Genomic DNA, 17,147 nt, shown 5'->3' with positions numbered 1-17,147 from the left:
AAAGTGTTAAACCAATCAAAATATATTTTATCTTTGAGATTCTTCCAAGTAGCCACCCTTTGTCTTGATGACAGCTTTGCACACTCTTGGCATTCTCTCACACAGTTTTACGACTTTACAACCACGTCGTAAATTCCTTGCAGAGACTCTTGTCTCCCTGACCATGCAGTATGGGAGAGAGACCAAAGGAACTCAGTAGACCAAAGGAACTCTCCCGCCAAATTCTACTACATCCCAGAACAATATTCCTATTTTGGAGAATGTGTAAACGGTTGGAGGAGAAGCCAGTCCGTTTTGTTTTGACATCATCTATGCGTGACCTCTTCTCACAGAGGAGGCCGAAAGCCTTCCCCTCCAGATTCTCCTTCTGAATCCTCACCATGTTCTCCTCCACGGAGTCCTTCACTATGAACTTAGTGATGACAACGTCTCTCTTCTGGCCGAGGGGGTGACAGCGGTCCATACCCTGGTCCTCTGTTGCTGGTTTCCAGGCTGGGTCCATGAGGAAGATGCACGAGGCAGTGTGACACCTCCGGCTTTGATTGAAATAAACATGAATAATGGTCTGCAGGGTGCATTGCTCTGAAACTCCTGGATGACCTGCGCCCACCTCTTCTGGCTCAGTGCCGTCCAGGCGCACAAACCTGAACACCTCCTCCTAGAGAAAGACCTCCAGTAGAGTGAGGAAGTAGAGATAACCAGATTATTTCTGCTGTTGTCCTCACTGTGCGGTCTGAGCAGGCTAGACATTAGAGTCTCCACTTTGGAGGTTGCTCTCTTCTTCTTCCTGAGGAAACTCCACCAGCTCACTGACCTTGATCTGGCCTCTGCACAGAGGTCACCGTGCCTGTTCGCTTGTGCTGTACAGTTTATGACCATTTCAAGAGATAATACAAAGTCTACCTTTTTAACATGTAGCATTTCACTATCCCTCGGTTTATGAGAAACCTTCACTGGTCTTGGTGGCTCTACTACCATTGCTTCTTCCCTGCCACTTGTTCCTTCCAATTTTCTCACCGCTTCCAGATAGGAGACAGGCTGGACACTCCTTACCCTTGCCACCTCATTTTCCCTCACCCTAACAGGGCACTACAATAAATCAGGTGCATGTTCACCTACACCTCAGCCCTGATTTGAAAATCCATGCAGGAAACATTCCACTCCATATCTTTTTGAGTCTTAACACACGCTTCTTCTGCTCCGCAGACACACAAAAAATCAAAATAAGACCACGTCTTGTAACTCTCCCGACTCCACACTTTCTTCCAACACATTCCAGATGTTCCTGGGGATGTTAAACGGATTTCCCACGTAGCATTCATTCAAAACCCTGACTCTGATAAAAAAACTAGTCTAGTGGCTTCCTATTTTCCAACATAGCTTTACTTCTCGTTTCCCTTTTTCTTCACCACTGTAACCCACTCATTCCCATTTTCTGTACTATTAGCTTCACTCGACTCACTAGTTTCAAACAAAACCTCAGTTTCCGCCATCTTCCGTCCGTCTGCTCTCTTCCTGGGTCCGATTGGCTCACAGTCTTAAGTGAAAACAAATCTTCCAATTAGCTGATTCACCTTCTACGCCCACTTCCAGGCACTCAACTGACCAGAATAGTAAACACAGCCAGCAAAGTAACTGGTCGACCATATGCAGGTTTGAGCAGTCTGTTACACAAGGCAACCAAAAAGAAGGAACTGGCTGTCATTGGCGACTGCTTCCACCCTCAGTTTGAGAGGCTTCGCTCTGTCCGGCACCTCGTCATGGCCAAGAAGAATGTGTTCAAACATTAATTTGTCCCTTGTGCTGTTGGAATACTAAATGCAAACTAAATTGTATCAGTATATGTACTTATCTATCCAGTGCAGTTGGGACAGCGGTCGGTTGTGAGGGAATGTATTAATGTTTTTGGTGTATGCAAAATGATGGACTGACTGGTTTAAATGTGTATGCATATGTGACCCTTTTATTCATTTTGTTTTACATTTTTATTTACATTTTATTATTTTATTATGCACACAACAAATACAAAAACAACAGAGATATACAAACAAGAGTACATAAACCTAACAGACAGATATTACATATCAAAATTAATTTTCAATTTGTTAAATACTTTTATGGTGCGTATTGCTTTTTTGTTTTTACATTTACTGATCATTTCAAAATAATATTTCAATTCTATCTTAAATAATGTGAAAAAGGGTTTGTTCTCTGCCCACTTCATTTTAAGGACAAAGAATCTTCCATGAAAGATAAACAAATTAAAAATGGAAGTTAAATCAGGGTCCATATCATTTGGTTCAAAATAAAACATAATATAGAGTCTTTCAAATTAATATTAATAGAAGATTTTATTTTCAAAGAAACAACTAACTCACACCAAAATCTTCTGACATAAGAGCAGCCCCAAAATAAATGGTCAAGAGTCTCTGGGTCACAGTCACAAAATACACATTTGTGTATTTGTATGCGACTTTGGAAGGTGATTCTAAAGAAACAATTCCATCCTTGATGGACAATAAAGTTTTATTATTTTCTATGCAGTTATCCATCACTCGTCAGCAGGGCGTGGCTTGAAGGGGAAGTTGTCTTTTTTGCCTGGTAAGATTGTTTGTTGCTATTTGTAGCTAGCTAACAGTAGATTACATTAATAAAATAACGGTGTTTATATTTTGGATTCATTGTAACATTTAAAGTCATCTGTAGTTTACTTGCTACACTTGCGTTATTTTGTAAGAATGAAGATGGTGCAGCTCGTAATCACCGCCTAAGCTAGCTAGCTAACTGGTGATAGCTAGCGAACAACAAATGTCAGGACACGCTTCCCAGCTGGCACGCGAGGAATATTGATTTTGTTCTTGATATTTTCGACAACAAGGGTAATATTCTCACATATTAACAATTTATAACATTGAAAGAGTTTCCAATACCTTTCAGAGTTTATTTCTGTGATCAAAGCCGTTCCCAGTGGTCTAACTACACTAATGAAAACTCATCTTAGTTTTGGGAATGATCACAAAGTTTATCCAGAACTCAGATTGGAAGGCGTGGGCTTACTTGAGAGATCTTGTTGTAATAAATATATACGACAAATTCTTCATTCACAAAACCAACTTACACCGAGAGGAACGTTTTTCTGGAACATGCTTATTCCTGACATTGTCTGGAAAAATGCATGGTTAAAGGCCTTAAAAATATTGTATACCAAACAAAGTTAAGGAAGTGCACTTCAACATTTTACGTAAGATATATCCATGTAATTCTATGATATCCAAATTTGTGGCTATTGATTATATCAGCGTTTTCTGTGAAAAGGGTGAGAATCTGTCTCACTTGTTCTTTGAATGTAAATTTGTGTCAGAATTTTGGGAAAACCTTGCAAAATACTTATTTACCATTATGAACACTGCCTATGTTTTTGACATGAAATATATATGTTACTATTGCAATGATAACAAGACCAAATGATTTTTTTAAATGTATTCTTGTTGCCAAATACTTAATACACACAAAAAAATTCTATACCAAAATTACACATTTTTCTGATTGGTTAATGTTTTAATAAAATAGTTGAATTCAGAGTGAATAACAACAAGAATAACATCTTCCTGAATCATTATAATAAGATTTTTTCAGAGTGATTACAATTGCACTCAAATTTATTTTTTGTTTATTTTATTGATATTTTTTGTATGTTTGTATTTTCTTGTTAATACCTGTGTTTTGTTTTGTTAGAAATGTTTGATGTAGCAATGTAAGTTGATTTTTGTGTTATGAATAAAAAAATATGTCAGGACAGGTTGCGAACATGAAAAGCAGGCACTAATGGCTGAGCCAGTAACGTTTATGAAATTTGATTCGAGTCCCTGTTCAATAAGTTATTGTCTCGCTTATACTGTTATTGCAGTAGCAAACCTCCTGTGATTATTTATTGCCTTATTTTATTTAGCCAAATTGCCTGTACATCTAATTTTGCCAGCGCAAAATAAGGTCTCTGAATTCCTCTCGCCTGTCCATGACAAAATTAACCCCTCCCTTTTAGAAAAAAAGTTGCACCCCAGCAAAATCGTGAATCGCTAATTAAGCATTGACGCAAAACAACGAAGTGCACTTGACCGGTAGAATTGTTCCTCATTGAAATCGCTAAGAGCCAATTTATGCTTGATCCGAAATGTGGGCCTCTGGAGGTACGCAGAGGCCAAATTTATCTCCGCATCGCCATGCTCTTCTCAAATGTTTTAACAGTGCAGCGACGCATTGTAACAATGCCAAATTGAGCACTGCATCTCAGTGCAAGAGGCATCACTGCAGTCCCTGGTTCGAATCCAGGTTGCATCACATCCGGCTGTGATTGGGAGTCCCATATGGTGCGGCGTACAATTGGCCCAGCATCGTCAGGGTTTGGCCAGGGTAGGCCGTCATTGTAAATAAGAATTGTTCTTAACTGACATGCCTAGTTAAATAAAGGTTTTATATATATATATAATTAAATTGATGGACAGTAGATGAAGGCGGGAGGTCCTGTATAAACACACTCACTTTCTTGACAACATCTTTCACAACAGCTCTGCGCTGCTCCGCAAAGCGCAAGACGTATGAATGCCCTGACTTCTGCATAGGTCATATCACCGTAAATGCTGCACGGCCAATGCAGACATTCGGATTGACCATGCAGCCTCCAAACAGACATAACATATTGTTTTGGAGAGACTATTGCATGCTGTAATGATCATTGCCTATGCTTTTTTTAACCAATAGGTTTTGAAACCATGGACCAAAAGATCCCGTATGATGACTACCAACTCCCAGTTGTCTTTTTGCCTTCCTACGAGAGTCCCCCAGCATGGATAGCCCCGCAGGAGGTATGAGTCTGACAAGACATCCATACCCTGTCATAACACTGGCAACATTCAGTCTAGGGCGCCGCCACCACAGATCTTCAACGATGTTCCCTCTGTGTCTGTCTGTGTAGCGTATCCACCATCCTGACTACAACAATGAGCTGACCCAGTTCCTGCCACGCACCATTGTGTTGAAGAAACCTCCGGGGGCACAGTTAGGCTTCAACATCCGTGGGGGCAAGGCCTCTCAGCTGGGCATCTTCATCTCCAAGGTAGGTGTGTGTGTGTGTGTGTGTGTGTGTGAGAGAGGATGAGGCTGGTGCTACTGCCCAATTAGGGCTGATCTAGCTAGCCCTCACTTCTAAGGCTCCGAAATGTTGGCATCTCTGTTTTCTCCTATCTCCTTCATCTCTCTGTGTGTATGATAGGTGGTCCCAGATTCGGACGCCCACAGAGCAGAGCTCCAGGAGGGAGATCAGGTGCTGTCTGTCAATGAAGTGGACTTCCAGGACATAGAGCACTCGAGGGTCAGTGATGCACTGTAGAATGTACACACCAGTGGAGGCTGGTGGGAAGGACTATGGCTGGAATGGAATCAATGTAATAGTACCAAACACATGGAAACAATGTGTTTGACTCTGCTCCATTGATACCGCTCACCCTCCTATAGCTCCTCCCACCAGCCTCCTCTGGTACACACCACACTATACCTCTTGATAAATCTCATTACTTAATTTTGTACTGCAGCACTAACTTATGTTTAGAAAAATATTCACACTTTGCGAGCATACATTTGTCACTCATAGAAAACGTTTCTTCTCCTCTCAGGCTGTTGAGATTCTGAAGACTGCCAGAGAGATTCTGATGAGGGTGCGCTTCTTTCCCTACAGTAAGTGTTGCCATCACCTGCTTCGCCATCTAATATTTTAGGTGCCTAAATTGTATCTGACGCCATTATTGCCTCAGTTTCTCCTCTCCAACCTGTGAAGTTTTAATAACGGTTGTTATATAACTTCCTGTTTCCCATAGACTACCAGAGACAGAAGGAAAGGACTGTGCACTAGGTGGCAGACGAGTTCCCCGGGAGAGAGTGTGTGAGTGAGTGTCCGTCTTGTAGGAGTTGATGCCCTTGGTGGATAGACCTGCACTTCACTAGTGTCCTCCTCCCACAGACTACAGCCCCTGTCCTCCGTTTCAACCTAAGGATGAACGACCGCATGACAAACTGGATCCATTCACATTTACACCCCAGAACCACGTAAAGACAATGCATTCCCCCTCCGCATACTAAACGATGCACACTGCTTCAGATGCTGAAAGGATGTTGTTATATCAGGTGTTCACTCACTTACACAGTGAGTCATGCCCTGAAGACACGACATAGAGTAATGTATATTATTTACATACCATAATGCTCCAGGTCCCTAAAAGATAGGGTCCTGAAAAGGGGTTTCTGTTTTTGCTGAGTTTATAGACATACACACGCTTCGGAAAGTATTCAGACCCCTTGACTTTTTCCACATTTTACGTTAGCCTTATTCTAAAATTACATTGTTTTTAAAAAATTGTTGCCTTTATATTTTTGTTCAGTGTATTTATATACATTTATACACAGTTTAATGATATTCCAAAAAACATTATATTGGACCGAGGACCTGATAATGCCTTGATACTATAAAAGATGAAGTTCATTTAATATGAAATGTTTCCATTATCTAAGATAACATTTTTCCAGGCTAGCTATTACACAAAAAAACTGCAGAACTATTATTAACAAATTATATTTGACATAACATGTCGACTATTAAGGTGCCAACATCCTTCATTCAAACATGGCGACACCATAATCTCATAAATTAATACTTGCCTTGTATGAAGCTCAATACATTAAACAAAATCACATTGTTTCATGTGCCGTAGTTTAGGATCCGTCACTTATAAAATGTCAGCACGGAATGAGTTCCAACTCTGTTTTTACATGTCAAAATAGATTAGATGGTGTAAATAAATCACTCGTCCATTAATGACCCTAAAGACGGAGTCAGGATAGTAGAACCTGTTTTCACTGTGTCAACTCTATCTTCTGTCCTGTGACCCACTTCACAGATCATGCTCTTGTAAAACACTAAATAAAACACGTCTAAACTCTCAAGCCTTGCTATAACTTTATTTGATCTTCTGTGACGTAGATATCCGTCACTGGCCGCGGGCAGCATTTGGTTCTTTAACGCACACACACATTCATCACTCCTCCCTGCTCCGTTATAAGATAACAATATGGGTCGACACACAAGTTAACTTAACTTCTGTCTTAGTGCATACATTTCACACTTGTCAGTGTTCATTTTTAATATAAGTAATATGTATTATACTTATCTATGTTGTGGATGAGCGCGTTTGTTTGTTCTGTTCCTCTCTCTCTATCCTCTATCCTCTATCTCTACCTCTATCTCTGTAGCAATGTATATACTTTAGTATGTTTAGTTAATGGAAAATGTAGGTTTGACTAGGTAATTGCTTAATTAATTAGGGTTAATTGTTCTGAGGGGAGGGGCTAGCCCTACAAAAGGAGCCTCTCTTTCAGTTCACGGGAAGGCCATTTTGGATTGAGCTGTGGATGGGGCAGCATTGTTTTTAGCTGTCCCATAAGGTATACATTTGATGGCAGTACTGTTGTTTTTTGTTCCGGAATCACTTTGTAAATAAACACCCTGAAGCACAGAAGAACATTTGCGGCTCCGCCATCTTTTTATTTTGATAGAGGTTGAGTTTTCCAGTATAGCCTTCTGGCCTAATCTACGTGACAGTGACACATTTGGTTTCCTCTTTCAATGAAATAATCATTACATGGTTACAGAAGCTTAATCAGGTCATGTAGGTTAAATCAGGTTGGGGCGGCAGGTAGGTTAGAGCGTTGGGCCAGTAACCGGAAGGTTGCTAGATCGAATCCCCGAGCTGACAAGGTAAAGAAAAAAGTCATGTAGGCTAAGTCAGGTCATGTAGGTTAAATCAGGTCATGTAGGTTAAATCAGGTCATGTAGGTTAAATCAGGTCATGCGCCACATGCAACTACAATATGTTCCCTGAAACACAAACACCCTCCCTTCCTGAGAAAAACAGGTCTCCCTGTATTGCTCCAGTGACACCACAGTAGATTAACTTGTTGTTCCACTTTGAGTTTCTGTTGGGGGGGGTTGACAGACTGTCACAGCAAAACACTGTAATTACACACACATACACGTGAACCTTATCTGAGGTTTATTAAAAAAAATGTAACTTTACAATCATTTGTCTTCAAAGTCAAGTTCAAGAGCTGTATGCAAGGCTAACTTCAGAATCCTTGCTTGCTCTGTCATGACATTACTTATCAGTAACTTTATGAAAATAAATACACTTTAAAAGGGGTAAGATCTATGATGGTGATTCTTCAGGTAAACACAAAAGAAATCATACAATTCACTGTGTACATTTGTTAAAATACTATGTGTGATATTTTGCTAAAACTATTTCCATTTAATTAAGTCACCATTGGTTCCTATATGCAGTGCCTACAGTAAGTCCAAAGCATGCATACCAAGCATATATCCCAAGGGTATATAACCAGCAATGGAATGAATTCCACTGTCTCCCTCCCAGATTGCACAAACTTTCAATAAATACCAATTTGGGAACCTACAGAATAACAAGGCACTTTCTGTGTAGTCATACTCATGGTTTCCAGTCATAAAGACAATAGTGAAATACAATGTAGCTCAAAAAACAAGTATTCCATCAAATAAAAAAACATCATACACAAATACATCTTTTCACTTGAATTTATACTCAGGAAATCAAAACAGCCAATCCTGGCTCTTCTTTAACTTGGTTCTGAATTATTCCAAACCTCATATCAAATTGTATAAAAAACTATCAAGCATGGCTGCTAATATAAAATACCTGATGCTGTCGTTTCTAAAAGTAGCTGTACGTAACAATCAACAACCAAGTCCATCTAGCACCTCTGCCAGTGCATTGTCTGGAGTCGGCACAGTTCGTTGGCAAAAACTGGCTGCATTATCAGTTCAGGTGGAGGGGAAGAACCAGAATTCCCACTCGTTGGTATGTTGTTCAGCTCCATAAGGCCAAACAGATGTAAACAGTTTATTCTCTCGTCCTCCATATAGGCATAAATAGTGGTTTATAAGGCAAAAACTGGATAAGTACAAAATAAATTGGGGGTGGATCTTAAAACTTTAAAGATTGGGATCATGTGCCATGGAGAGGTTGAGGACTTGAGTCTTTAGGTCTGCATGAGCTTGTCCATCCATCCTCTCTTGTCTAGGCTTCATCCCCTCTGACAGACGTGCTCAGCTGCTGTCCTCTGCTTTGTTACTCTCCTGAATGTCCAGCTGAGAGCTCTCATCTACGTTCTCCAGAGAGTCTGCCCGCTGGATGGTCAGCTCGGCCGGGTCCATCATGGGCAGGGTGCTTTGCTCTGGGTACAACCAGGGCTTCTGATCTGGAGAGTTCTGCTCTTTCCACTCTGGGTAACTCTGGCCCGCCTTGTGCACACACTTCAGGACCTGCAGGGAGAGAGGAGTGCGTCAGAGAACGAGAGCTGAGCCTCAGCCTAGTTTTTCCCCTTCACCTCGTTTTTTTTACAGTTCTGCCCTGAGTCATATGCATGTACAGTCCTTCAGAATGTATTCACACCTCCCAAAGCCTTCACCTTTTCCACTTGTTGTGTTACAGCCTGAATTTAAAATGGATTCAATTGAGATTTTGTGTCACTGGCCTACAGACAAAATACCCCATAATGTTAAAGTTGAATTATGTTTTTAGAAATGTTTACAAATTAATTCAAAGTGAAAAGCTGAAATATCTTGAGTCAATACGTATTTAATGGAGGATGGATCAACAGCATTGTAGTTACTCCACAATACGAATATAATTGACAGAGTGAAAAGAAGGAAACCTGTACAGAATACAAAAACCCCAAAACATGAATCCTGTTTGCAATAAGGCACTAAAGTAAAACTGCTAAAAAAACGTGGCAAAGAAATTAACTTCATGTCCTGAATACAAAGCGTTATGTGTGGCAAATCCAACAACATATCAACTGAGTACCACTCTTAAAAAATGTCAATTTAATCCATTTTCAAATTAGGCTCTAACACATCAAAATGTGTGGAAAAAGCCAAGGGGTGTGAATAGTTTCTGAAGGCACTGTACATAATGTAATGATATTACAAAGAGCGTAAGTGGGGTGCAATTTAAGATGAGCTAGCTGTTAATCATTCATCATCAGGTTTCCATTCAATCACAGTTATGAGCCACACACACAGTCTTGGTTTCGCACACAAAGACACACCTTGCCCTGAATAGTTTCATGCTGCACATGCTATGAAACCAGAAGAACAAGTTCTACAGGGCTGCTGAGAGTCATTTTCTCTTCCTGAGAGACTTTAAATGTCAAACAAAATAAAACAGAGCTGGACTGGACCTTCCAGTGGGTTTTTTATGGTTACCATGGTAATTTAAGGGACTTGAAACCCACTCTCAATATTCTTAAGATGGCAAGCTTTTACTACCTAGTTCAGGACAAGAATTACCATGGTAACATGCACAAACACACAGAGGTATTGGCTGATTGCTGCTTTGGAACCAAATTAAAAACCAGTTATAACTCTGTCGTCAAACACAAAAAAGCTACAGAATTTAGCAGAAGGAAGATTAGTGACAATGGCTGATATTATTCGTACCCTGGGAGCCAGAACCTGAGATGCTTTGTTCACCACCCACTTTGGAAGAGAACCTGAAATACAGAATAAACCACATAATCAATAATCACAGCAACTCTTGGTACCTGTAGTGTAACATACCCTGTATCAAATCTCTTTCAGTAAAGAAAAGACAACTGAAGCAGAGGATCTGAAGAAGGTCAGTGGACGGTGGCTCTCACCTTTGGGGTCAGCCTGTGAGAGGTAGGTAAAGGAGCAGCTATTGGGTCCTGTGGCCTTCACCAGGTAGCCAGTCAGGAGGGAGATGGCTCTCACAAGGTCCTTTTTGGGAGGATATTTCTGTGACGGAAGAAATAAGAACCAAATCAGCTGAGATTTTGGGCGTATGTAGAACGATGGAACATTCGGTACCTATTAGTAACTGAATGTTACGTTGCAATAAAAACATAATTTCTTCATCCCCATTAGAACCACCTCATCTTGTTAAATATACATGAGGTGGTTCTGTTATATGACTCATCTACAGTACCTTTCAAAATAATTCAGACCCTTTGGATTATTTCACATTTTATTGTGTTACAAATTATGATTACAATTAATTTAATTATCTTTTTTTTGGGCAACAATCTACACAAAATACTCTGTAATGTCAAAGTGGAAGAACAATTCATATATTTTTGTTAAGATTCATAAAATGTATTAAATGAAACAGTCTTTGCATAAGTATTCAGCTCCTGAGTCCATACATGTTGGCAATAATTACAGCTGTAAGTCTTCTTGGGTAAGTGCACACCTGGATTGTGCAATATTTGCCCATTAATGTTTTCAAAATTCTTCAAGCTCTGTCAAGATGTTGGGGATCATTGCAAGACAAGAATGTTAATGTCTTGCCATAGTATTTCAATTAGATTTAACCCTATCAGTCCCGAGACCCCAGCAAAAATCAGCTTTTCATTTTTTCTGACTTTCATTTATCTACATGTCCAGCCCTTATATTTAGCTTCACAATGAAGTGGTTTACCATGTTCTTTTCAGGACATCCAGGGCTACAAGTACAACACAAAACTATTTGACTTTCAAAAGTTGCATTCAAAAATTGGATAAAAATGAATTTATATGAATGTTGTAGGTACAGAAATTGTTTGCTCAGTGGGAAATGAATATCCAAATAGTCAATGACAACTGTGTTGAGTTTGTGACAGCAACTATGTGAGCTTATTACAGTATTATAGACACTATGTCCTGGGATTTCCTATGACCTATGTAGATGAACCCCTTAGCTTCTAACGACTTGTGTAGCTTGTGAGGGACATAGAGCAAAACTTGCGTGTTCGTTAGTCTTAGCTTTTCAGAAATACTGTAGCTTGAATACTTTGTAGCTCAAACCATTCTCACTCTACAGATATTTTTGTAAAAAAAGACCCAGCCCCGTGCCCCTTCGAGATCCGCCCTTGTCTCACACAGAATAATGGTTGGTACCACCATTTTTAAAAGGGGTTAGAAGTCCTAAATCACACCGGTGGGACTCATCGGGTTGTGTCAAAACTGTAGCTTGGCCACTCAGGAACATTCACTGTCTTCTTTGTAAGCAACTCCAGTGTAGATATGGCCTTGTGTTTTGGGTTATTGTCCTGCTGAATGGTGAATTCATCTCCCAGTGTCCTGTGGAAAGCAGACTGAGCCAGGTTGCCTGTGCTTAGCCCTATCCCGTTTCTTTTTATTCTGGTAGCCCCCCAGTCTTTGCCGATTTAAAGCATACCCATACCATGATGCAGTCACCACCAAGCTTGAAAATAAGGAGGCAGTTACTCAGTGATGTGTTGTGTTGGATTTACCCTAAACATAAGGCTTTGCATTTAGGCCAAAAAGTGTATTCCTTTGTCGTGTTTTTGTTGTTGTTGCAGTATTACTTTAGTGCCTTGTTCCATACAAGATGCATGTTTTGGAATATTTAGTATATTTGTACTCTTCTTTTCACTCTGTCATTTAGGTCATTATTGTGGAGTCCCTACAATGCTGTTGATCCATCCTCAGTTTCCTCCCATCACAGCCATTGAACTCTGTAGCTGTTTTAAAATCCCCAATGGCCTCATGGTAACATCCCTGAGCAGTTTCATTCCTGTACTGCAGCTCAGTTCAGAAGGACGACTGTATCTTTGTTGTGTCTGGGTGGTTTAATACATCATCCACAGCATAATTATTAACATGACCATGCTTTAAGAGATATTCAATGTCTGATTTGTTATTGTTACCCATCTACCAATCACCGCCCTTCTTAATGATGCTTTCGAAAAGCTCCCTGGTCTTTGTACTTAAATCTATGCTCGAAATTCAATACTTGACTGAGGGACCTTAAAGATGTTGTATGTATGGTGGCAGAGGCATGCTTAATCATTTAAAAATCATGTCAACCCCTATTATTGCATACAGAGTGAGTCCATGTAACTCATGTGATTTGTTAAGCCATATTTGACTCCTGAACTAATTTAGGCTTGCCTAAACAAAGAGTCTGAATACTTATGCAATGACTATATTCTAGTCTAGTTTCTAGTTTTTTCAAATGTTTCTTCAACTTTGACATTAAAATATTTTATGTATATTGTCGACAACAACAAAAAAGACAATTAAATCCATTTGAATCCCACTTTGTAACAATAAAATGTGAAGAAATCCAAAGGGTCTGAATACTTTTGCAAGGGCCTGTTGGAGGACAATAACTGCCATTGAACTATAGGAACGGTAGAGTGGAGACAGACTGCTGTCTATACTGGGTGGTTGCTAAGAGCCAGAGAGTCTACAGACCAAGGAGGTGAAGGTGCATGGCATACGTACCAGGTGTTTGACTGAGTAGTTAACGATCACATACTCGTCGTCCGTCACCTGCCACGAACGCAGCGTCACCACATCTCTGTTCCTCAGTGGTTTCGGACACAGCCCTGAAAACCAAAAGGGACAGCAACAAAATGAAAAACTACTTGAGGAGAGCTTCCTACAAACACCCTCTTGTCATGGTAACCAAAGATTCCGAAGACCTTCAATGGCAGCAACTGCACTCTCGTGTAGACTACAAATACACTCTAAAAACCAGCTCCCTTATGCCTTATCTGAACTCCTGAGGGCAGAATAAGAAGTACACCACAACTGCTGATGGAACCAATGCAATATAGTGCAATGGAAGTTAGTGAGAGAGGAGGCAATGGGAACAGAGACGCAGTGGAGGGGCACCATGGAGAAATGGGTTCCTCAAAGCAATGGGACAGTGGAAGGAATGTAAATAAAATACTTTACACCAGATTTACTGCACATTTTCACCTGTGGTCATCTTTGAACCACAAACGTTTAGTAAATTTGACCCGTCGGGTTTTTGCACTGTAAAGAAAGAGACAATGACAGAGGAATGTGGAATAGCACTTCTAACTCAAGCAAATAAGAGGCACGCACATGAGTAGTAGCCCACATCAGCGTTAGGGGAGAGACGGGCAATGTCAAAGCTCTCCAACATGGTGGGGTCCCACTTTTTGCGATACAGGCCATCATGAAGGACGTCGTACATGGTGGCGGCTGACACATCTTTTATGGTCATTCTGCACTGAAATACAAACAGCAAAAGAGAGCATTGAAGTAAATTGATTATTGAAGTAACACAATAAATTAATTCCATCTCAAGATCAGGTCTTATCTGTTGAGTACTCACTACAATAAAATACGACACCAGATAAACCAATGGTCATGGAAAACTGGAAACCCCTAGGGGTTCTTATAACAATGCTGCCACACAAAAACAAAAGAGTTGTGGTGGAAATGTGGAACAGAAAACCTGTGTTACGCTGTCTCCAAGGGACATTGAAATGTCAAAAGACTACTTAGCGCAGGGCTCTTCAAACCTGTTTCTGGAGAGCTACCCTCCTGAAAGGTTTTCGCTCCAACCCCAGCAGTAACTAACCGTATTCAGCTCATCAACCGGCTAATTATTAGAATCAGGTGCGCTAGATTAGGGTTGGATCAAAAACCTACAAGACGGCAGCTCTCCAGGAACAGGGGTGGAGAGCCCCGATAGAGATACATTGGAAAAGGTCAGGCAAAGGACAGGAATGGGTAAAAATTAGTATTTTAATGCAATGTCTATTGCTCTATTCAGACTATGGGATTCATAATATAAAACAGGATATTCCCATATTTTGTTAATATAGTTGACTATATATAGTTGACTGGAACGAATTGCAAAAATCACTGAAGTTGGAGACTTATATCTCCCCACTAACTTTAAGCGTCAGCTGTCAGAGCAGCTTACCGATAGCTGCAGCTGTACACAGCCCATCTGTAAATTACCCATCCATCCAACCAACTACCAACCTCATCCCCATATTTGTTTTTCTGCTCTTTTGCACACCAGTATTTCGACTTGCACATCCTCATCTGCACATATATCACTCCAGTGTAAATTGCTAAATTGTAATTACTTCACCACTATTGGCCTATTTATTGCCTTACCTTTTGAACAAGTATACAGTACTTGGCCTATTTATTGCCTTACCTTTTGAACAAGTATACAGTACTTGGCCTATTTATTGCCTTACCTTTTGAACAAGTATACAGTACTTGGCCTATTTATTTGCACACACTGTAAACAGATGTTTCTATTGTGTTATTGACTGTACTTTGTTTACTCCATGTGTAACTCTGTGTTGCTGTTTGTGTCGCATTGCTTTGCTTTATCTTGGACAGGTCGCAGTTGTAAATGAGAACTTGTTCTCAACTGGCCTACCTGGTTAAATGAAGGTGGGGAAATATATATATATATATAGAGAACATATTTTGGTCAAACAACTCAACTGATCCATGACCATATACTGTTAAGTGTTAGTGCTAAAACATTAGGCTACACTACTGTGTATCAAATCGACAGATAAGTCAAGCCAGTGTCCTCACCTTTATCTTGTGAACTTTAGGGATGTTTTGGTTTCCTTGAGGGGATGATGCTACTGGGGCCACCTCGACCCAGACCTCCATTCCGTTCTTGTCATATTTACTGTACCAGTTGTCCGTTGACAAGGCTTGTCTTCTGAAGTCTGTGAAGACTGCCTCGTCTGGTATAATTCCCGAAAGAATTCGAGACATAATAACGTTCTGGATGAACGGGAAAAAGGGTAGCTACTTAATAAGCAGTAAAACAAGTGCGAAAGGCAATGCTAGTAAAGTCACTGAATTAATGTTGTGTATCCAGTCCGATCCTCCTGCCTCCAAAATGCTATTCTATTATGACAGTGAGATCAATCCGGATATACTCACTAATTATACTCACTAATTATCATATCAAGTTAGACTGGATTTTTGTGCTGGATTCCTGACCCACCCAGCTTCCAGCCGAAAATAATGCAGAACAACTCTACACGTAACTGCTTCCGGAATTCACACAGGTAGCCTACTGGAATCTTTTCTTGTCTACACAGTGCACACATAGTTTTGGAATGAGAACAACTACTCCTAGTTTGTGTTAGCTCAACTTGGCTGACATTGGGAATGATGGTATCCCTAGATTTAATTCGTCTAGATTTCATTCGTACATAAAGTCCAGGGCCCAGTTTCCCAAAAGCATATTAAGGCTACGTCAACCGTTATAACCTTGGTAGGAGCATAGTTAAATCTCCGAGCTGTTTCCCAAAACCATCGTTACTAAAGTGATTATCGAAAACGCTCGTTATTTACCGACCACTCGTTGAACACCCAAGTATGTCGTTAGATGCATTTTTGCCCTTCCGCGACACTTTATACAGACTTCCGCAAAACACAATCAAGACGTTTATCTGTCTTTTGTGCTGACAACTTCAGAAGGAATGTGACAACTACAAAGTTGCCAATTTCTTTGCATAACAAGCGAAGGATATAAAGACGCTTCAAATGAAAACCGAAATTACTGTATTAAAATATAAATAGGTCATAGTTTAGGCTACATAGACCTATATATTTCAATGATATTTAAATCAGACTCATGTCAATTCAATTGAGTTGTATTTAGCTATTTGTACACTGTCAAATTTTTGCCTCGATATATTATTCATGATGTGTAACGTGTGCAATGTGACAAATCTTGATTTTGGTAATTCATTATTGTTGGGTATTAGAATAAGCCACCTCAATAGTTGTAGCCATAGGTGATATCTCGGAATAATTATAACCTTCAGGTGAAATCGAAAACGGAGAACGCTGATCCTATCAGTCATAAATAGTTTATGCTTGGCCAATAAGTCACTCTCAAAGTCTACATACTGTATATTGTAAATGCACAATATCTTACTTATTATTAAATAAAATGTCATCCTGGCACAGAAACGGTCACATTGTTGGTTACAATTATCACTAATGCATTGTGGAATACATGACAAGGCCCATACATCTATTGATCAAGGCTACACTGTAGTGACAAAAGGCAACATTCCATTCATTGGGGCCAATAACCTTTGACCTGTAATACTATATTACACGGATAAAAAAAGAAAGAGGTAAAATAAGATATTTTAAAGACCACACTGATAAATAACACGTCTGACATTCTTCATTTTGTAGGAACAAAGTTAAATTAACATTT

The 17,147-nt window shown here is 40.0% G+C and overlaps 2 protein-coding genes across 6 annotated transcripts; one reads left to right on the top strand and one right to left on the bottom strand.

The window, feature by feature from the left end:
- Nucleotides 1–2,499: 2,499 nt before the first annotated feature.
- On the top strand, nt 2,500–6,993 carry LOC110504962 (PDZ domain-containing protein 11). Of its 4 annotated transcripts, none has more exons than XM_021583875.2 (7): nt 2,500–2,601; nt 4,759–4,862; nt 4,973–5,113; nt 5,270–5,368; nt 5,670–5,730; nt 5,871–5,939; nt 6,014–6,993. In XM_021583875.2, exons 2-6 carry the CDS (start codon nt 4,770–4,772, stop codon nt 5,903–5,905), a joined length of 429 nt encoding a protein of 142 aa, XP_021439550.1. In that variant the 5' UTR covers nt 2,500–2,601; nt 4,759–4,769; the 3' UTR covers nt 5,906–5,939; nt 6,014–6,993. The 4 variants fall into 4 exon arrangements, with proteins under 4 accessions (XP_021439550.1, XP_021439548.1, XP_021439551.1 ...); XM_021583876.2 differs by having other exon boundaries at nt 2,580–2,879; XM_021583873.2 differs by having other exon boundaries at nt 5,871–6,993.
- Nucleotides 6,994–8,086: 1,093 nt separating this feature from the next.
- Nucleotides 8,087–17,073, bottom strand: LOC110504959 (START domain-containing protein 10). 2 transcript variants are annotated; one of them, XM_036970261.1, is made up of 7 exons: nt 15,864–17,073; nt 15,491–15,688; nt 14,003–14,150; nt 13,394–13,497; nt 10,783–10,900; nt 10,583–10,635; nt 8,087–9,403 (listed from the first exon to the last, which is right to left on the bottom strand). In XM_036970261.1, the coding sequence occupies exons 2-7, from the start codon at nt 15,677–15,679 to the stop codon at nt 9,188–9,190; spliced, it is 828 nt and encodes a 275-aa protein (XP_036826156.1). In that variant the 5' UTR covers nt 15,680–15,688; nt 15,864–17,073; the 3' UTR covers nt 8,087–9,187. The 2 variants fall into 2 exon arrangements, with proteins under 2 accessions (XP_036826156.1, XP_036826157.1); XM_036970262.1 differs by lacking the exons at nt 15,491–15,688; nt 15,864–17,073 and adding an exon at nt 14,379–14,840.
- Nucleotides 17,074–17,147: the final 74 nt, after the last annotated feature.

The sequence above is a fragment of the Oncorhynchus mykiss genome, chromosome 31 (assembly GCF_013265735.2).
Source record: "Oncorhynchus mykiss isolate Arlee chromosome 31, USDA_OmykA_1.1, whole genome shotgun sequence".
Taxonomy (NCBI): domain Eukaryota; kingdom Metazoa; phylum Chordata; class Actinopteri; order Salmoniformes; family Salmonidae; genus Oncorhynchus; species Oncorhynchus mykiss.
The sequence above is the reverse complement of the archived record's forward strand: the minus strand, read 5'-3'. Positions and strand labels throughout refer to the sequence as shown.